The 22,467-nt window shown below is 42.6% G+C and overlaps 1 protein-coding gene across 9 annotated transcripts in view; it reads left to right on the top strand.

Annotated features, from left to right (window-relative positions):
* Positions 1 to 16,431, top strand: part of rerea (arginine-glutamic acid dipeptide (RE) repeats a) — a 527,918-nt gene extending 511,487 nt beyond the window's left edge. For 7 of the 9 annotated variants that reach the window (XM_085967342.1, XM_085967347.1, XM_085967343.1 and 4 more), the window contains 4 exons: positions 9,635 to 9,781; positions 10,039 to 10,216; positions 12,122 to 12,187; positions 14,061 to 16,431. In XM_085967342.1, the coding sequence (XP_085823468.1) occupies positions 9,635 to 9,781; positions 10,039 to 10,216; positions 12,122 to 12,170 (374 nt within the window). In that variant the 3' untranslated portion in view covers positions 12,171 to 12,187; positions 14,061 to 16,431. Of the gene's footprint in view, positions 1 to 9,634; positions 9,782 to 10,038; positions 10,217 to 12,121; positions 12,221 to 14,060 lie in introns of all 9 variants that reach the window. The other 2 variants (XR_015073572.1, XM_085967345.1) reach the window with 2 other exon arrangements.
* Positions 16,432 to 22,467: the final 6,036 nt, after the last annotated feature.

The following is a 22,467-nucleotide window of genomic DNA, read 5'->3' as shown; positions in this document are numbered from 1 at the left end:
CGTGCACATTCTCGACTCCCACTTGCAGGAATTGTTTAGCTAAGGCCTCACAGTTGTGCAGCGTGGGAGGAAATCTCAAGAAGGTACACTCAACACTGAGGTAAGTGTCTCAGTGCACCATTAGAAAATTTGAATGTTTTTTCACCGTCTCCTTGATCAGTGAACAGTGCTGAACCGCATAGGCTAATATGGTGAAATCTGAACTTGCATAATGGATTCAATGCTGAAATTTGAATCTTCTGAGTTAGCTATAAACGTGGACAAGACAGGCCACTGGTTGCCAGAAAATCCAAACTGAGCAAGGCAAAGGTAATATTTCTGCGATTATTGTATCTCACTCGGTCCTGGAGAAACTGATTGGAGGGACATGGATTTATCTCTTCTCTGTTACCTTGAATCTTTATCCAAACCAATTCAACTGGAATCTGATCTGTAACACCGGATTCCTCATTATTCTTAATTATCATCTGTCTGCCTGGGTTTAGCTCTACTTGCCTGCTACATTGAAAATCGCTGAATGGTTTTGGTAGCCTTCCACAATCGGGCTAATCGATCGTCTTTACCGTAATTCTGATGAACCAGGAATCTCTTTCATTCCAATACCAATAGATTCATCAAGCTTTTTCTGTACCCCAATTCTGTCTTCCTTAATTTAGTTAAATGACTGATTTGTAGATATATTACTTATCTATGTCAGTCTGTTTATCCATGTCTGTTTATAACTCTATCAATTATATTTTTTTTAATCCATTTATCAGGCGGTGATCATGTATCTGCAATACTGTCACCAGTGCCTCACTTCATTCTGTTTATATTCTGATTCCGTCCCTATTGTGAGTAACTCCATGTAATTTGTGTTTGGATGGCATTGCTCCATAATATCTTTATAAGTTTTACTGTAACCTAATCACCTTTACTCCCTTTGGTATGTCTTTGCTCTTGGTCTGTTTTAATTTTCTGGTCCATCAGGGCTCCCCTTTCCACTCTACAACCTGCACAGTTGCTTCTACATAAGTGGGTACTTTTGTTGTTTAAAACTACAAGTAAGATATTTACATCTGTACCTCTGTGTGCACCAGTGCAAACTTTCAAATGAGCAACTGTGAAGTTAGATAAACAATTTGCTTAATTTTAATTTTGATCTTCCTTTATCTATGATTTGGGGGGGGGGGGGGAAATCTGGAAAACCTTCCAGAAATGCTGTGGTTCCTCACTATCTATAAATGCTGCATATCTTATATCTCTATATATAAAAGGATAGTTCTGCCTGTCTGTCTGTCTGTCTGGGCATCACTCAAAAGTTATAGAGCGTACCTACACATATGTTATATCAAAAGAAAGCTTATGATTAGGGGAGTCTACTAGGCGTCTTTACTTTTTGGTCAGACAAAAATTGTTCGGACAGTAGACAAAAAACGTTCAGAAAACGGGAAAAAATCCGCTCATTAGCAGTTGACCAATCCTACCGCTCATTAGCGTCGAGTGACGTGATGGTTGACCAATCCTACAGTTCAGTGACCTGATGGTTGACCAATCGGTGTGTCGCAGGGGGCGTTTCATGGTGTTTGTGGGCGGGGCCTAATCCTTCAACCTGCCGTTACTGAGGTGAGTGGCGGCCATTACAGACCGGCCGGGCCTGAAGCTTAAAAAAATTCTCTCTCTCTCTCTCCTTCCCCCCCCCTCTCTCTCTCTCCTCTTCCCTCTCTCTCTCCTTCCCTCTCTCTCTCTCCTTCCCTCTCTCTCTCTCTCTCTCTCTCTCTCTCTCCTTCCCCCTCTCTCTCTTGCCGTGAGTGCGGGACCGGGAAAACCGGGGCTTTCACACGAGCCGTCCCCGACCGATATCGGACACGGGAGTCCGGAGCGAAAGGCATTCCACTGCCGCCCGGCCAACCAGGTCCAAAGGCCCGCCGTGTTAACCATGAGGAATCCCAGGCTCGCTTCGGAACGATGGGCACCTGGACTCCCGGTGTCGGATATGCTCCGTTCTGGTACCGTGGTGAGTCGGAGGGAGAGAGAGAGGGGAGGGAGGGAGGGAGAGAGAGAGGGGCAGGGAGAGAGAGGGGCGGGGAGAGAGAGGGAGAGAGAGAGAGGGGGCAGGAGAGAGAAGGGGAGGGAGAGAGAGAGGGTGAGGGAACTTCCCGCTGACCTCACAAAATGGCGGCCGCCCTTCTTCACCCGCAGTCTCTCTCTCTCTCTCCCCCCCCAGTCTCTCTCTCTCTCTCTCCCCCCCCCCGTCTCTCTCTCTCTTCCCCCCAGTCTCTCTCTCTCTCTCTCTCTCTCCTTCCCCCCCCCCCCCCCCCCCCAGTCACGCTCTCCCCCCGTCTCTCTTCTCCCCCCAGTCTCTCTCTCGATCCCCGGGCCCCTCTCCCCCCCAGTCTCTCTCTCTCTCTCTTTCCCTCTCTCTCTCTCTCCTTCCCACACAGACAGACGGACAGACAAACTCATATATATATATATAAAAATTATTTCTACTTTTTTCATAACAACATGCCCTCAAAAAACCCTCGGCACCGCCGGGCACTCCAGCTAGTTAGCTATAATTAAACAGGGCAGCAAGAAAATAAATTCAATCAAATGACTATCTCCCTTTTTAAAAAAATAACTTGATGAAACTTACATGTTCTACCTGAAAAGGTGGTGGAAGCTGATTCCATAAATAATTTTAAAAGGGAGTTGGACGGTACTTGAGGATGAGCAGCTTACAGGGTTATGGACAAAAAGCGGGGGTGTGGGACAAAGCACAACTGCTCTTTCAAAGAGCCAGCACAGGCACGACGGGCCAAATGGCTGCTCCCTATGCTGTAAGTGTCTATGAATCTTATGAAAAAGAGCACAAGAATGAAGCATTTTATTTGCGATTAAGATACCATTTCTTTACCTTCAGCCGACACTAGGAAACTTGTAATTATGACAGATTTATTTCCTGAGAAGAAAACTTCTTGCCAACCATGGGTTTAATTTTTTTGGTGAATATATTAGCACCAGAAATAGAAGAAAGCTGAATAAATTTCAACTGCAGAATGGCCTGGCACTTGTTAGCGTTTTCACTGCATTGCAATTAAATCAGCTGATTCAAATTTCCCACCCGCCAGGGATCCAGGTGACTGACGGGGAGCTCCTTGAATCAGCTGATTTAACTGCAATGCAAATGCAAGCAGGCAAACGGCCAGCAAGACTGTCCCCTCCTCAAGTAAGACCAAGGTAATTGCCTCAGTTTGGGCTCCGACATTACAAAAGTCACTACAATTCCAAAAAAATTGCTTTAAGTGCTCTGAAGTATTTTGCAACGTCTTGAGTTTGTGAAAGGTGCTATGTAAATACAAGTTCTTTCTATTCTACTACAGGTAGACTACCCTTTATCCGGACTTCCGAAAACCGAAACCCTCTAAAAACCGAAGGTTTTTTCGGTCAGCGTAAGTCGTGCGCACGACATGACCAGAGTGGCGCACGACTTACAGGCCTAGCCGGATAAGGGATAGTGTAGCATTTTTCCGCACTTCTGAAAACCGAAATCGCTCAGCGTAAGTGTACCAGCCTTTATCCGCACATCCGAAACCAGAAAACCTCTGAAAGCCGAAAGTGGAGCAAAGCATGACTTCTGAAAACCGAAATGCGCACGACCACGACCCCCGCCGACCCCCACCCTTTCGGATAAGGGATAGTGTATCCTTTATCCGCACTCCCGAAAACCGAATTACCTCTGAAAACCGAAGTGTTTTCGCGCACCTTCCGAAATCCGAAATTTTCCTAAAACCGAAACACGGCTGGTCCCAAGGTTTTCGGATAAAGGATAATCTACCTGTACTAACATTGGGGAACCAGTTGCTCTCCCTATCTCTGCACCTGTGGTAGGAGACTGTGCAATGACATGGTGAGGCTGTAGGAAGAGCGTGTAGTATTTCCAAATTGAAAGAATCGAGCCAGGGAAGCTTAAAGGAGCACTGACCATAACCTTATCAGTACAATAAGGAGAGACAGGAACGTTTGAAATGGGAGAAGAAGAGAGAGGTTGAAAAAAGGGATTGCTTTTCGCACAAGCTTTTTTCTTGTATCCTATCAAGGAGTGTGAGGGAAGTGCTAGAGCCTTCCTAAATATGGGAGGAATAGTCAGGTCCTTTGTACAAAGTTAATGCAAAAACAGAAGCTGAGATTTTTGCAAACCGCTTTAATAATGTATTTAGATGTGGGGTGGGGGGGGTGGGTTCCATTTGAAGTCAGAGGAGATGGAGAAGCTAAGATTTTAGCAGATGATGAAAGAGTATGGGTGCAGCCATCAAATATAAAAAGTGTTAGATGTTGGTTAGATTTGCAGAAGACCTGAAGAGCCTTTGTAGAAAAATTGAAAAAAAGCAGAATTTCATAGTCCCATCAATTGGCAGTCGTTGCGATCAAGATGTAGTGATTCATCTATTGCACTGAGAGAAGATTGTAGGTAGTGTGCGGACATGCGATTGAAGTAAGTTAATGAATGTGCGTGGAATCATGAGAAAAAGGGTGGATAGGCTTGGATGATGAGTGGAGGAGGTCATTGATATGAAATAGCAACAGAGTGGGAGAAAAAACAGACCCTTGGTGATTCCTTGAGTTGAGTTAATAGAAATAGAGGATGAGCTATCATTTATAGCACAGATAGAATGATTTGAGAGGAAACTGGAGATCCATGTACATAGCTTTGGTGGAAGACCATATAATAGCTACTTATTTAGAAGGGCATGGTGAGTAGACAGGGCTCAGGTGAAAGGACAGTTTGCTAACCTACTGCACCACCATGGATACATTCATGGAGCCATGGGCAATAGCACCATCGTACAAGGACTAGAACTACAGCAGTGTGCTGTAAAGTGCCTCTAACGCTATTTATAAATAGGGTGATTGCTTCACGAGATCATCTGTTTCTCATTTTTTAAATCAATATTCCTCTTTCAGTAACTCTGCTTCATGGTTATCTGTCTGCTCATTAGACCATTCTGTTGTACTTTTTTCAAATTACAAGTGCTCTGGTACGTGACTCAAGTTTTACAGATCCATTGCGGATCACTTTTTCTCAAACACAATAACATTGCCCAGTACATCTCCATTCGTCAGTCTTTGGAATTCAATCTGGAGTCCAAATCTAAAAAAAAGTTTGGACTTTCAAAGGCAGGAAGAAGTTTGCCTAACACAGGAGGACATTGAAGTTTGAAGGGTCATGGTTTCCCCAACTCATGATTCCAGATAGGTGCTTGAATTGTTTGATACTTCTGCAGTCGGGGATACCTAGAAAATGTCAATGTGGTTTTGAAACCACAGTTTTGTGAGAGTCTGCTGGCTGAAGCAGCAATTTGACTAAAGTACTGATATGATGGTGCCTTTGTCGTCATCATCAGCCATCTCCACCCCCTGTGCTTAGTGTCAGATTTTAGTAAACCTTTACATGAAGTTTCAGGTCATGGTTCAATATTAAATCTTTTGCAGTTTCATTTCTTTTATTTGCTAGCCACAGGATCTTGTTTGCATAACTCGTGGTTTCCAGAGATAAAACAAGAGTAATATTGATATAATTTAACCTGAAAGTAATCTTGGTAATGACTTCCAACCCCATCCCTCAAATGGGTGGCTGACTTGAAAAGCAGTTTTCACTGCCCTGAATATCTTCCATTCTTGAGGCTTTGCTGTATCAGCATCTTCTTTTCATAACGACAGTACCATTCATTCTATTAAACCTTGTAGCATTGTATATTCCACCATGTTGGAGCACGCAGAATAAGTCAACAGCCATCATTCGTTTTCATTCACCGATAAATGCTGAATGAGATCAGCATACTGACACTTGCCGCAATGGTGACCATTTCTCACCTGGAGTGTAATATTCAGCTGCAGTCCAGGTTGACCTGGAAAGTATGAATTTCGTTCTTTTAGAATTAGACCTTCAATAATACATCATGGATATTATTTCCATAACTTTGGATCAAAAAAAATCATTGGTGTCCCTGGATCAATAAGGCAATATTGATTCTACTAACGCAGACTTGATTTATGGATTTGTTAAAATTGAAACTATAGACTTTCAGCTCTTCTTCATATTCCAGGTCCACTCTAACATTTACATCCCATGCAATTCCTCTTAAGATCTTCCACGGCTGGTTTGGTTCCTAAAGGAACAGACTGTTAATTAAAAGTCTTTTAAATTTTTGTAGCGGATACACTCTTGGCTCTTTAGCCCAGAATAGACTCCAATTTGAAAGCATATACTGTAATGCCAGATAGAAAAGGTTTATTTTGTGGTGTTAATGCAATCATTTTTTAGCCATATATTGGGCCATTCCAACAACTTTATTTGCAACACTTTTTTGATGAGCAACTCATTAATAGCTCTACTAGAGTTCATTTAAACAACAAAAGAACTTGTATTTATATAGAACCTTTCCTGACCTCAGGTCATCCCAACATGCTTTACAGCCAATGAAATACTTTTGAAGCGTAGTCACTGTTGTAACGTGGGAAATGTGGCAGCCAATTTGCGCACAGCAAGCTCCCACAAACAGCAATGTGATAATGACCAAATAATTAGTGTCCGCCTTGGCTCAGTGGTAGCACTCTCACCTCCTGGGGTGGGGGGGTGGCAGACGTAATAGCGGTCAGAGGAGGGAGGAAAGCCCGGGGAAGGAGAGGCCTAAAGTTTCCTTGTGGGGCCCGAAGGAGCACTCCTACTCCTTCCAGCCCACAAGGAAACCTTACAAAAATTAAATCACTTGCTTTCTGTGTCTGCTGCTCCTAGACACCTGGGGCTAGAAATTCAGTAGGCTTTGCGCCCAGTTTTTGCCCAAAGAGGGCTTTTGCGCCACTTGCTGAGCTTTCGCCGATATTCAGCGCTGCGGTAATGGCGCCGTTAGCCAGTAGCGCTGCGCCGCCACCGATGGCGTCATCAGTGTGCGCAGTGCCCCGCTACCAGCCCAACCACCATATTTAGTTGCGGCCGCCTCTTCCGCAGCGGCCGCAAACAGCGATCAGAAAATGGGGCCGTCCTGTAGCCTTAGTGGGGCGCTTTAAGGTGGAGGTGCGGCCGGCCGCTTTTTCGGCGGCCGCCTGCCCACACCTCTTTCCCCGGCCTCCTCCACCCCCCCCCCCCCCCACCCCCGCGGCATTGACGGCTGCTTTCCACGAACCCAGCACTTCTCCGCGGTGCCGGGCTCATTTGCCGGCACTATCCAGCGGCGATCTCCCCGTTGCAGGCACCTCCCCCTTAAGAGAAGGAGGAGGCCTGCAGTACCGCAGCCTGCTGCTCCGCAGCGGGTGGCGCAGCGGCGCCTAGAGCACTGAAATTCAGTTTCAGCGCCCCAAGCGGGGGCGGGCACACCCTGGAATAGCGCCCGGTTCCGACTTGGGGCGCAAAAACTGAATATCTGACGGGCGCAACTGGCTCCGCGCTCAGCGCTAACTTTTGGGCGCACGCCAGCTGGCGGGCCCAAAGTGAATTTCTAGGCCCTGATGTTCCTGGCGAGGCCAGCACTCTAATCCGAATGCGTGACATGAAGTAAAAATAGCATTTAGGGTCTGAATGATGTTATCAGACTCCAACCTTTGCACCTCTAGAAAAAACGAACTTGCATTTATATAGCACCTTTCATGACATTACAACGTCTCAAAGCATTTTACAGCCCATGCTTTTGAAGTGTAGTCACTGTTGTAATGTAGGAAACACGGCAGCCAGTTTGTGCACAGAAAATCTCAATGGGGCTCCCTAACAGAACTCAATAATCAAACTAACCTCAGTGAGACAATTGCAATTTCGCTACCACGGCCCCCATATTAACAGACCCGCTCCTCTCGGCGGGGGTGGGCGGGGAGAAACTGCTGCTTGCAGCTAAATATGATAAAGAATGCTTCGAACTTGACCTGTAAAAATAATTAGTAACTGTATGAACACTACACATGGGTAACCCCAGGCAAATTAGTGGTACTGTGCTCTCTCTAATCATAACCTCAAAACTGCAAGATTGGCTTCTTGGGGAAGGTACCTGAACATGAGTCCGAGAAGAAAGGAAAAATTGCAGGGAAACATTTAAATAGCAGTTAAAGACTTTCAGGAAATCCATATTACTGCATATCATCAGCCAACATAGATCTGTTTCATTCTCTTATTTCTAGCTCCCTCCGTTATATGTTGCATTGCATGCTTTCAAAAACAATCCACAGAAGTCCCTCCTCTTTTAACATCTATCACTTCCTGCCTCTCCATCTTCTTTTCCTTTAACCCTGCACACCTTGTAGTTCATTCTGTCAGCTCAACTAAATTAGCAACGTACTTAGAATTTTTGTATCTTGTGTTTTAATATATAGTTGCGCTGGTGCTTGTGCACTCTCAACCAAGTGCCACCTTGCTCCTGAGGTGGGTTGTCAGGATCTGGTGCGGAGGTGGTTGCAGAAATCACCTTTTTATTTGAACCATCTGGGAAATTACAGCAGACTGCAAGAGGATGATAAAAGGCAACTACAGGCTGCTCATTTAATAGTGTTTTAAATCAGACAGCTCGATCTTTTGCAGCAACAAATCTCAGGCTACCTGCCTCACCGGCAGTGGCCTTGGATAAGTGCTGGGGGTGGGTGGAGGGTTGCGGACAGCGGGAGGTGGGCCGATCGCGGCCGGCAACAGCCGTCATGAGTGCTGTGGAGCGGGGAGGAGCGCTCCTGCTCCTCTTGGCTCCAAAGAAAGGTGTTCAGAATTTTATTTAAAAAGAACTTGCCTTTAGTTGGCCGTGATAGCATGGTCTCGGCAGCCGCTCAAGAATACTGGCTGGGGCAGGTTCGACACCTGCCCTGCTCATCTCTGACCAGTCTCTGTGAAAGTGCCTTAAATGGGCGTTAGGTCCCTCATTTATATAGTTAAGGGATCCAATGCCTGAAAAATGACCCAGCCCAATTTCAGGTCAGGGTTGTTCAGGCGTACTCCGGGCGCAGAACCTTGGTGCAACAAGGACCAATTTCTGCCCCAAGGATATTGAATTTAATGCGTTGGGGTTCAGGGAGCAGATGTTGATGAGCAAGAATGGTGTCCTGAGGAAGTGGGACTTGAGATACTTGCAGTTTATGAATGGTGGAGGATGAGAGGCCAGCATGGAGATTGTTACAAGTCTAAAGGGTACAAAACGCATGTATAAGGGTTTTAGCAGGGGAGTCCTGAGGTAGTGGCAGAAGCCAGCAATGATATCATAGAAATTTACAGCACAGAAGGAGGCCATTCGGCCCACCGTGCCTGTGCTGGCCCTTTCAAAGAGCAGTCGTGCTTTGTCCCACACCCCCCGCTTCCTGTCCGTAACTCTAAGTTCCTCATCCTCAAGTACCCGTCCAACTCCATTATAAAATTATTTATGGAATCGGCTTCCACCACCTTTCCAGGTAGAGGTGTAAGTCAGCAGTCTTGGTGATGGATAGAATCAAACAGGATGTCAAGACTGCAAACAACCTGGTTCAGCCTAAGAAAGTGGCTGGGGAAGGGGATGATATTTGTTATAGACTACATTTAAAACTTCATTGCTCAACTCTGTGACCTGTTGCACTGACTTAAGAGATAAAAAACAGTTTAGTTCCTTTTGCTGTGTTTGAGGTTCTTCCACTCCGCAGTTTCAAAGAGATTTTCTTTTTGCCTTAAAACCAGGTTCAGGAGGTGTCCATCCATTAGTGGATCCTCTCGCAGCTGGACCACATTTGGCTCGATTTCCGTACCCACCAGGTGCGATACCTAACCCACTGTTGACCCAGGCGCCACATGAACATGAAATGCTCAGGCATCACCCTGTGTTTGGTAAGAAAATTCAGACATTCAAGCAAACTATTTCTCCCCAAGTCATTACATGTTAATATTATTGTGAGGTTATATATTTTAGTTATTATAGACAGGTTCTTTAAATTGTGACAAACGCTCTTTTTAATTAGCATACATATATAAATATTAGTAGGCGGTAAATTGTCATTTCGTTTTCTGTTTAACCTGTGCATTTAGCATGTTATGTTTTCCAACCTATAGAAGCAAAGCAAAGCGACCTTTCTTCTTGCTTTCAGGTGGACCTTACAGAGACCTGCCCGGTGCTATTCCGGCCCCAATGTCAGCAGCGCACCAACTGCAAGCAATGCACGCCCAGTCAGCAGAACTGCAGAGACTAGCCATGGAACAGCAGTGGCTACATGGCCATCACCATATGCACGGAGGTCCCCTTCCTGGACAAGAAGACTATTACAGGTAGGGATAGCCGGATCTTGCTACGTTTGCAGTATTTCCCCTCTGAAATAGATATCCTTATAAGTTTCACTAATGCAAACTCAACCAACTCGAGATTATTCTGCCCCTTTTATAGATTTACTTTACCCATTTTGAATCTGAACATCGATAGTTGGTGGGTCGTAAATATTGTGAAATCTGAGCAGCTGAGCTTGTGACATCGAGTGCTGGGTTGCTAATTTGTGTCTGTAATTTCTCAGTTAAAAATTCAGTTGTGATTGGATGCCTTCAGCATTCCTTTCTGAAGAGCATCTTCCCAGAGCTAAATGGGGACAAACAAATAATTCACTTGTCTTAAAATTGATATGCAAGTCGTTTTACACTCTGGCATAGCTGTGAACTTACACTATCCTTTGACGGTGAGATCGTCCTTAACAGAGCAATATGTTTGTTTTTCCAAATGAATAGACATGCAAATCTTTTCATTTGCTGTTTTGGATCCACATTGAAAGGTGTCAGTGCGTCTGGTGCTTTTAGCGCTGTCACTTTTGGCACTGTGTTTTAGCACTGACTTTTTCAGGACCATGTTAAATCCAGAGGGAATTTTATTTTTTATGGAGTATTTTTAAACTTTTTTTTTGGAGAAAATTTGACTGCTGTTTCAGATGAGAGGCAAGTAAACACATATCAAGGGAGGAAAGTATCCCTCCTCTGTCTCATGTTTTACTGAGCATTTATCAAAATGCTAATTTCCTTGTTCATCTACCTCAGTGAGAATGTCAGTAGTGGAGGGTGAATTATCTTTGCATTTTGCACACCTGATATCACAACATTCACTGGTAGCGGTGCTGTACAGAGTAATATGGCAGCACTGTCACTGTACAGAGGTCATGAACTAAACCAACATGAACCTTTTGAAAATATAAGCTATAACTGCCCTGTAAATTGAAAATGTTACTAAACAATGCCTCGCTGTGCATGAACTACAATAAATAACAGTTGATTAAAAATCTTGTGTATTAAAATACTAAGTTTAGCAGCCCATGAAAATTATAGTAGTTTTGTTATTGTGTAACCTTTATTTTTCTATTTTTATGATTAATTCTCCCCTCTGCTTTCCAGAAACACCTAACAAAACTGTCACCAAAAACTTTAAAATAATTCACCAAAGTTTAACCAGTGCCCTCCAGTCTTCATAACAAGGGGTTCCTTTAGAAAATGAAGAAATTCAAAATCGCCCATGTGTTCATCTATCTCTAAAAAGCAATGTCACCTCAATGCTTTGTCAGATTATAACCTGGAGTCCCTCATTGTAATCACTTATGAGACCTTGGTTTCTTTTAAACTATACCATTCACGTGCCAATTCACACACCTAGAAGAAGTAATGTTTCACTTTACAAACTCAAAAAGTCATCCTTGTACAATATTTATCAGACTTGGCCCTTTCAAAAAAAAAAATCACAGGTTTAAGAAACATCATGCATCTGACCATACAGATCTGAACGTTCTGTATTTGGGCACCACCCTGTTAGCCCAGTAACTTACAGGTGTTTTAATTGAATTTCCACTTAACTTGATAAGGAATGAGGTCACCCAGTGATTCAGCAACAACTTGCATTTATAGAGCGCCTTTAAAGTAGTCAAACGTCCCAAGGCGCTTCGCAGGAGTAGTATCAAACAAAATTTGACATTCATCGGACAGTTGCATCAAGTGATATGGCACTGACCCACAAAGACCAGGTAGCTCCCAGATTTGAGCCCTAGTGTGTGCTGATTTCGGCCAGGGTGATATTGGAGGTGCTACAATTGGTCTTAGTGCCCAGCACCTTCAGGATTGAAAGGGGAGAAAATCAGCAAAAAAAAAAATAATTAAAACTTGACACAGACTTTTTCTCATCAAACTCTTGGTTCCTTTCAATATTAGGCAAGGTGGAAACCCTAGCTGCATCCGTTTATGTACCCATAAACACTGACTTGTGAACTCTGTGAGGTAAAGACTTCTCATTAGATTGCAACAAAACTTGTAAGTGACTTACTCTCATCAGATATTGGACTTGTTTCAAAAAATTAGCATGGTGAAAACATGCCATTTGTGTTTTGATTTTGAAAGTAGCCCCTAAACATTCTGCTAAATATGCAGCATGCCGAAAAAAATCCTCAAGTGCCTAGCACCACTGCAAAATGCAAATCTTAAAATAGTGCACAAGCACGAAAATAGCGCAGACATACTTGTGCTAAAACACCTTTGTGCTACGTTAAATTTTTGAAACTAAGGACCTTTTTAATCTGCGGACAACGACATTTGCATGTCTGTGTTTACTTTCTTCTCATGGCATTTTTGATTGATTTCCATAACATTCTCTATCATGGGGTGTTGGTATGAGCACTGCTCACTCTTCAGTTATTGCTGTAACAGCTGAGAACCTAGGATATTCAACAGCAGGAGTGTTATGCTATGAGTTGGGGGGCGGGGGCAGTAGTAAAATTGTATCCTTTACTTATACAAAGTTACAAAGAGACGTGGGCAAAACTATGACAAACAGTGTTCAATGTTGGGAACTGTGAGGTCATCCATTTTGGATCCCAGAAAGGCAAGTCAGAATATTTTCTTAATGGTGAAAGTCTTGAGAGCTGTGGAGGAGCCAAGAGATTTTTGTGTCCATGTACATAAATTACTAAAAGCTAGCGCACAGGTACAAGAAGTAATTAAGAAGGCGACTGGAATGTTGACTTTTATCTCAAGGCGTTGGAATACAAAAGTGAGGAAGTGATGCTTCAGTTGTACACAGCTTTGGTCAAACCCTATCTAGAGTAATGTATTCAGTTTTGGGCACCAAACCTCAGGAATGATGTATTGGCCTTGGAGGGGGTCCAGCGCAGATTCACCACAATGATACCAGGGCTTAAAGGCTTAAATTGAGATCAGGTTGCATAAATTTGATTTGTATTCCGTTGAGTTTAGAAGATTGAGGGATGATCTGACCGAGATGTTTAAGGATTTGATAGGGTAGATACAGAGAAACTATTTCCTCTAGTGAGGGAATCCAGAACAAGGGGATATAATTTTACAATTAGAGCTTGGCCATTTAGGAGTGAAATCAGGAAGCACTTTTTCCACATACAGGCTCGTGGAAATCTGGAACTGTCTCCTCCAAAAGGCCGTGAAACCTGGGTCAATTGAAATTTTACGACTGAGATTGGTCGATTTTTTTCTGGGTAAATAGTGTATCAAGGGTATTGAGCAAAGGTGGATAAATAGAGTTGAGGTATAAATCAGTCAGGCTTGAAGGACTGATTGACTTACACCTGTTCCTAAGTACAACCTGTAAAAGCCAAAAAAAATTCTCTCATCAGTGCTTGATCTGAAAATCCAGAACAGTTCAGGAAAAAGTGTGTGGAATTTATCCACACTCAGCCAAGCAGTTTCCACTGATTCTAGCAGCGATTCTGAATGTCTGGCAGATGTGCATGGAAACTGCTAATGCACGTGATGTGTTCTGGCCTTGTCATAGCGGGGAAATTGCATCATTGTATTCAGTGGGTGTGTCTTAGTGAAATTGTGGATCATTAACTTTTCTGTTGAAATGTACCTACTGTCCAACTTGGCCTATAGGTATAGAGCTTATCTGGTCCATCATGGGCCAAATGAAGCCGGCATGACAGGACAATAAAAAAAAAGCACTGTTGTCCAACTTTTATTGAACCTGACGGAGCTCTATATTTTTCCAGTTTAATGTTTTTTTTAGCACAGGTAAGTGAGCAAAACATGCACTCTCATTTTAACCTAATACATCTGATGGTATATAAAATAAAAGCATCCAAAGGTGTTTATTTTCAAAAGTGCACTTCTGTTTCTCTTGCAGTCGGCTGAAAAAAGAGAGTGACAAGCCACTTTAAGTCCTGAATCGTATGAAGGCTCGCTCACAGGGGCAAGGGTCATTCAACCAGTACTTTGGAAGGAGCTCTGACATCCTGCAAGAATGAAAAAAGGAGATCTTACTGGAAAGATTTCCCCCGCCCCCCCACCCCCCAAAAAAGGATTGTATGATTTTATTTTGTAATATTCATCTGTGGAGGGGATCATTCGAGGCTGGCTGTGGATCTTTGCACGACATTGTATTCTGTAACATGATAATTGGAAATACACACTGAGCTGTGTTTCCAGCTGTATTGGTACTAGACCGGGTTTCAAACGGTCACTGCACAATACAACCTAACTAAAACAAAACAAAAAAGGCGAACAGAATAAGTTCTGACTATAAGTACTATAGTACATTTTATGATTCCTTAAATAATATGTAGGATATCCTCATAATTTTAAAGAAAAGTCAAATCTGTGGCATGGCTTTTGAGTTTGTAAATAAAGAAAATTAACCTTATACGTAAAGGATTAGTTGTGGATTTCTAATTGGATAACAGACTGCAAAGTTTAAGTGTTTTAAACAGCTTCACCTCCTTTAATTAAAGGAGAAATTAGCTGTATGGTAATGTTTCCTCTGAAATGGAGTGTTTTTTTTTAGTGTGTCTAGTAGCAGTGGCATGCATCAACAGGTTGCAGGGATTGTGGTCCAGACAAACGTCAACATAGATTTTAATTAAAATAATAATAAAATGCTGCATAAATAGTATTTTTACCATCACTGGGTTTGGACATCCCGTACCATGCTGGTCGACAGTGCAGACTATTACTAGACTGGTCTCTTGCCAACAGCGTGAAAAAATGTAGGCTTTCCATTCTAATCATTAAAAACATTTTCAGTATCCAAACTATTTAAGAGATGGTTGAATCTTTCATCTCCACTTTATAGTGATAATTCTATAATTTAATATTTTAAAAATTAACTCATTATACAGAACAAATAAGCTACTTTTATATTTGATGCGTTTAACGTAACTTCCAGCATCTTTGCTTTCATTAAATACTCATTAAAGTATTGCATGTATCTGTGACATCATGCCGATTTTTTGCTTGTCAATTTATTTTGTTATGTGGGGGCCAATAGCCCATAATTAGGTATTGGAATCATGGGCATTAAAGTGTCACACAAGCCATTTTCACAAAATGGGTTATAAAGTTTGGGGAAACTGAAAAAAGGACCAAAAATATAAGTTGAACTGTTGTCATTATTCTTTACTGTAACCCAACACCCATCATGTCAGTTAACAACAGGTCGTTGATGAGCATTTGAGCAGCTCAGTCCCCTTAACTATAGAAGTAAATTGTACGCATGTGTACGTTTCTCTCTCAATGGCAACGCTTCCAAGAGGGGAGTAATCTTTTGTGTTAATCAGAGAGTTGGATCAAAGGCCTGTGCTTGAAGTCTGATGGAAAAATCTTTTTATTTCTGGGATAAATGTTCTGAAAAGTTGTAGAGTTAAAGGATAATGATAGCCAGTCAAAAAACATTCAGTTTTGAAGTTCCTTTTATAATATGTAATATCATAGCAGCCATTTTTAGTTTTGGGCTCTTAATTACCTTGTGGAAATTTATACTCATTTTTACTTAAAAGTAGCGAAAAATAGTCATACTTAACCATGATGCACCAGTGTCAGCAGTTTGTGTATCTGAGATACCAGCAAACAGAGCTGAAGTCTTGTCAGTAAAGTAACATTAATTTTAAAGCAGGGGTTTACTGATCTTGCTTTTGTCAATCACGTTTTTATATCTTTAAACAACTGAAAATATCATTCTTAAAAGTTTTTGCAAGTTTGAGCTTCACATTTTATTGATGAAACTATCACATGTTGTCGGATGCTGAATGCAGAGAGTCTGGTTGATGTCTGTACTGGGTGACTGGTTTCCTGATGGTGCGTATCTGTCTTTCCCCTTGATTTTATCAAGGACTGTATATTGGCCATTGTAGACTGTTATGTGGTGTTCACTGTCATAGGACTGTGTTTAATTAAAAGAAAGAACTTACACGGTGTGCGCACACCCTGGATAGTGACACAAAGGTTCAGGTTTTTTTTTTGCTTTTGTGTTTTCAGAAGTATAATGTTTAATGTTGTCAATGGTCCAGCTTCTTATTTCACTGCAGCATTAGCAGAATGTACATTCTGATGCTAAATTTATATATATCTTGAAGCTTAATGTATATAATAGTAGTTTGCCATGGGATAACACAATGTAAACAAAAAGTAGAAGCAAAGATTGTGAGTCCTGTGTTTTCTCCATTTGAGTATTTTGTAATTTTTGAAATATTTGTGACTTAAATAAACCAAACAGCACTGCAGCATTCATGTTTTCATTTGACTGCACAACTACAGGAGAGTCGGTGTGCCAGCTCACTTCTCATTATTGTTTTCCACTGTGCTGGTGGGTGCACTAGTGAAAGATGGTTAGTTTTTGTAAATAGAAAGACAGTTGTTTAAGTGGCCTTGGAAGCCCTTTTATGTTTGGTAAGTTCTGTAACTTTATCATTAAAAGTTTTTCTTTCTGAATGGTTATATCTGAGGATTGAATGGCCTTGCCTTCGCTTTGGATGGCTCTGTATACAGCAACAGATACCGTGCTCTTAATACAACCAGGGGGCCTAATTTTCTCCTCCTGACATTATGGCCCGGAATTTGCAGTCCTGATGACTGCGAACTGGCAGCATTCGCTGTCATTTCGCCTTTGAAACTGATCGCAACTTCGGGATTTAGCGCATGTGCAGCCCAACACAGAAATCCTGATTTGCGGTCAGTCATTTACTGCTCTTCCACAGCCTGCGCTTTAATTTTTTTTTAAATAATTTTTTTTTTTAAGTTTGTTGAACTTTATTTCAGGTTTGCCTTTTCCCCGTGTGAGAGCCCCAATCTTTTTTTTTTGCTCTCTCTAACATTTTTAAAAAAGTAAAAATTTTAGGAGCTTGCCCACTTCCTGGTTCGCTGTCTGTGAGAATTCTGCGTTTTGATTGGCTGCTTAGACAGCTTGTTGACCTCACCGCAGCTCTTCATTGAAAATCCCCCAAAACTTCCGTTGATTTGAATTACGCGTCGGAAACCCCGAAATTCTCAACACAGAGATCGCGAGATCATTGTGCGAAACTTACTTCAGGGCCAGCGACGAACGCCTTTGCTCCGGGCCTATTTTGTAGCCTTAAGCTTATTACACTTAAGAAACTGTCATTCCTGACCTTGCTGATATGAGTCCTGAAACTACATCATGAGTTGGTAGCAGACAAACACCTTAGCAAGTTCATCTGAGATTCCGCTGTCCTATTTTACGTCAATTAAGATGAATGGGAAGCTATGTCACAGCATTCAGGAGAGAAGGTGGTTTGAGTGGGGGGGAATGTTTGCTTATTTCATCCTAGGAATCACTGGGGAACATAGTTTGATAGTTCCACCATGTCTTTATAGTTCCAGCTCCACCACTATGAAGGGTTTTGAGAGAGTAAATAAGGAGAGACTGGATCGGTTACCAGAGGATACAGATTTAAGATAATTGTCAAAAGAGCCAGAGGGGAGATGAGGCGAAAAAATTTTACACAGCGAGTTGTTATGATCTGGAATGCACTGTCTGAAAGGGAGGTGGCAGCAGATTCAATAGTAACTTTCAAAAGGGAATTCAATATATACTTGACAGGGAAATTTGCAGGGTCATGGGGAAGAGCAGGAGGGGCGGGAGTAATTGGATAGCTGTTTCAAAGAGTCGCCACTGACACGATGGGCCGAATGGCCTCCTTCGGTGCTGTATTATCCTATGTCCCCATACAGCACTGGAAACAACCTAGATACGGCCAGTCAAGTAACCACTCTCAATTTAAAAAGTCAGATGATAAATCGACTGTGTTACATTGAGGAGTAGATGAACATGATCTAAATGAGCACGGGATTTTGTCAGTGGTGCAGAGTTACAGACCGTGCACGATGAGCACTCCATTAATCTACCTCGTGACTGAAACAGCTAAATGTTGTGAAAAATGTTTTATGTAACTGGAGAATTAAGCAGATGTGTACGCCACAAAATCTTGTGCTGTAACATTGCAGACAAATATAAAGAAGAAGCAAATAACAACAATATGAATCATAGAATTTTATGATACAGTGTGGTAATGGCGGGCGTGATGCTATCATAGAAGAAGTACACATAGAAACATAGAAGATAGGAGCAGGAGTCGGCCCCTTGAGCCTGCTCCGCCATTTAATGAGGTCATGGCTGATCATCCAAACTCAGTACCCTGTCCCTGCTTTCTCTCCATATCCCTTGATCCCTTTAGCCTTAAGAAATATATCTAACTCCTTCTTGAATATATTTAATGAATTGACCTCAACTGCCTTGCGTGGTAGAGAATTCCACAGGTTCACCACTCTCTGGGTGAAGAAATTCCTCCTCATCTCAGTCCACATGGAAAAGACATGAACATCCAGTTCGGGACACAAAGGGAAAACTAAGTATCCATGGGGTCAAGTTTGTATACAGTATTTGCAATTAGTAGTTAAATGGTAGAATTACAGTATTTGTGTATTCTGCTGTGATCAGCAAACAAAACAGTCCACCCCTCAAACAGTGCATGATTAGTACCAGTAAATCAAGCCCATAAATGCATCTGGGTGCTTTCGTTTAATGAAATAACCCAATTTAGGATTTGGGTTGCATTAAAATTTTGTATGGACTTAAAGAATGGTCAGCACTCCCCATATGAGAGACACTAGCGTGCAGCAAAACTAACACTTTCAATGTTTTGGTACCAACCGAAATCAAGAAAACCGGCACGGAAAAACCTGTGCGCTTTTTTTTAAGTAATTTTGCTTCTTGGGGCAATTGCAGCTGATTTTACAGAAATTTTGTGCATTTTTCTGATAGAGCGGGTACTTAAAGTAACTTGGAGAATTCTTAAAATGTTGATGGTAAGTTGTAACTTCTCAGCTTTAATGACATCAGTCACTATTTTAAACGCTCTGAGGATCTTGCTTTTATGGGAGCTGACTGAGCCCTATATCTGCTTGCACAATAGCACAACCCAAGGGCCAAGAATAGTATCTCCTTGTGAATGCATGGCTTTTGCGCTTGCACTTCTCTGAAGGCAGAGCGAGAAAATGCTCCTCTCTGACCCACCCATTTAACTTTGCATGCAATACAATCCTATTTTCCTGGGCCTGGGGTCATTTGGCATGCAGGGCGGGCTCCTGGCGGGATTCCAGTGACAAAGACGGAAGCCCACCAGTGCCAAAGAGTGAAATAAGGTACTGCTGCAGTAGGACCACCGCTACCGTACTAGGAGAGGTGTTAAGCGGCCTTAAAAGGGCAGAAGAACCCCAAAGGTGATGGAAGCTCCTGGCTTTGTAGGCCTCGGCAGCGAACCAGGTAAGAGTATGGTGTGGGAGGGTGGAAATTGGATGGCAAAATTTGGAGTTTTTCCACCACTACCCTGGGACTGCTGCGATCTTTGGCAAAAGTCCCAGGGAGCAACGGTCAGGGGTGGACAGGAGGGAAGTGGACTAGGAGGCAGGTTCTTCTCTCCCCGCCAGCATTTACATGCATCAGGTCCGGGAGTGGGGGGGGGGGTGCAGTCCCAGCAGGCGTGGGGGAAGCGTAATAGAGCTCAGGGTGACAATGGAGTGGCCGGCCGGGCAACCCAATTTTGTCAGGTTTTCCACCATGATTGCTCGATTTCAGCTGGGATCACAGAAGAAAATAAACTTGCAGGAACTTGAACAAGACTATTTGTCCCTAGGTACCTTGTCATTATATCTGTCACTATCCAGTTGCCTTATGAGCCTATTTATAATGGCCTTGCCTGGTATAGCCCACAACCCTATTGCCCTCTGCGTATAAAAAGTTCTGCCTGTCTTCCCTTTTCCTTGTGATGGAAATATATATTTCTGCCTTTATTTGATGTGATTTTATCTAGGATAGGTAAATCCATTTTTTAATGGTTTGAACCAGCTATAATTCTCAGATCTGTGTGAGGATTCTTTGTTCTGTGGCAATGTTGGTAGATGCTGGTTCAATTGAAATTTTCAAGACTGAGATCGATAGATTTTTGTTAGAAATGGGTATCGAGCAATATGCAGTTGAGGTACAGATCATCCCATGATATGGCAGAACAGGCTTGAGAGGCTGAACGGCCTACTCCTGTTCCTATTCTCTTATATTCCTATGCGGCCAGCCTAATGGAATCAAACCTAGTCATTGTATTCAATGGTAAGCATCTGTCCTAAATGGGTTTCTTCATTGCATCTTTCCAAACCAGGTTACACAAAATGTAATCCATTGTTTGTGTTCGAGGTTCCTCCACATTGCAACTCTGTGAATTTCTCTTCATGATGATTGTTTCAGATTGTAACTTTCTCCTGTATTGGCTGACGAGAACTCATCTAACAGTCGTGTAAACATCACTGAACTATTGATGCATGAGTTGTGATGCGCGTTTGCCGAAGACAAATTTTCAATGAGCTGGATTTTACATCAGAGGACAACTTTATAACCTCTTGGAGTCTTGAGTTCACTATTTCACAGGTCACTATCACATGATGGGCTTATAGGGGCTCTGAGAGGAATCATCTCCTGTAATATCAGAGACTGGAACACCCAAGTGCTTACTCGGAAGAGGTATGAAGCATCTTTCTGAAAAGAACATATTAACCCCTGTGGAACTAATTCCAATTCCATTATGTAAGTATTGTGCTGCTTGTCTGGTCGGTCTTCAGTATATTTTATCGGTAAATAAATCTGATCAACTGGTGCTTTGGCAATATCTCGGCTGACACTCCAGGGCAGTACTAAGGGAGTACTGAACTGTTGGAGGTGCCGTCTTTCAGATGAGACGTTAAACTGAGATGCCCTCTCGGATGTAAAAGATCCCATGGCACTATTTCGAAGAAGAGCAGGGCAGTTCTCCCCGGTGTCCTGGCCAATATTTACCCCCTCAACCAACAGCGCTAAAACAGATTATCTGGCCATTGCTGTTTGTGGGAGCTTGCTGTGCGCAAATTGGCTGCCGCATTTCCTACATTACAACAGTGTCTACACTTCAAAAAGTACTTCATTGGCTGTAAAGCACTTTGGGACATTCAGTGATTGTGAAAGGCGCTATAGAAATGCAAGTCTTTTTTAATATATATATTTGCCTGCCTTCTGAGGTGACAAAAGGTTTTGGTGGGCAAAACGGTCGCTAATAAGCAATTTACTGTGGTTAGGGGCTACTTACTAAAGTCTTGTATTTCTACCCCTGCAGAGATCTCATACCCTTAAGACTCACACAGAGTGCACCCTACACACTCCTTTTCATAGTTTCTAGAAGCTGGGGATACCAATACACCCACATTTGTTTATTTTCGATAATTTTAACAAGTAAAATTTACACAATGATGACCTGCTCATCTCCCAGACCTTAAAGCGTGCTGCCTGCTTCATCAACAGTAAACGGTAGGTCATTTCTTGCACTCCAAAGCATGTTTATCATTGCCACGCAAACTTTCAGTACAGTTCCTGGTGGTGCTCAATATGTTGTCCCTCTTCCTTACTGTTCACTTCTCCTTCCGCAGTCCCGAAGCCCTGGGGCTTAAAATGGCATTACAATTGCAAAGTATTTACAAAACAAAACAGACCATTCGGCCCAACAGGTCTATGCCGGCGTTTATGCTCCACACGAGCCTCCTCCCACCCTTCTTCATCTAACCCTGTCATATTTTGTCTTTGATTTACCTGGAGATTATGATGTCCAAATAATTCGTGTGATAATGTGTTGGTGTATTTTTATTTTCTGATCCTCTAGAACATTCTGTCCAAGAATAACAAAAACATAAGAATTAGGAGCAGGAGTCGGCCATTTGGCCCTTCGAGCCTGCTCCACCATTCAGTAAGATCATGGCTGATCTTCTACCTCATCTCCACTTTCCTGCTCTATCCCCATATCCCTTGATTCCCTTAATATTCAAATAGCTATCGATCTCTGTCTTGAATATACTCAACGACTGAGCCTCCACAGCCCTCTGGGGTAGAGAATTCCAAAGATTCACCACCCTCTGAGTGAAGAAATTTCTCCTCATCTCAGTCCTAAATGGCCGACCCCTTATTCTGAGACTGTGACCCCTGGTTCTAGACTCCCCAGCCAGGGGAAACATCCTCCCTGTCAAGCCCTGTAATAATTTTGTATGTTTCAATGAGATCCCCTCTCATTCTTCTGAATTCAAGAGAATACAGGCCTAGTCTACTCAATCTGTCCTCATCGGACAATCCCCCCATCCCAGGAACCAGTCTGGTGAACCTTCATTGCACTCCCTCTATGGCAAGTATATACTTCCTTGGGTAAGGAGACCAAAACTGTACACAATACTCC

The sequence above is a fragment of the Somniosus microcephalus genome, chromosome 25 (genome assembly GCF_052327205.1).
Source record: "Somniosus microcephalus isolate GS21.2 chromosome 25, FLI_Smic_1.0, whole genome shotgun sequence".
Taxonomy (NCBI): domain Eukaryota; kingdom Metazoa; phylum Chordata; class Chondrichthyes; order Squaliformes; family Somniosidae; genus Somniosus; species Somniosus microcephalus.
The sequence above is the reverse complement of the archived record's forward strand: the minus strand, read 5'-3'. Positions and strand labels throughout refer to the sequence as shown.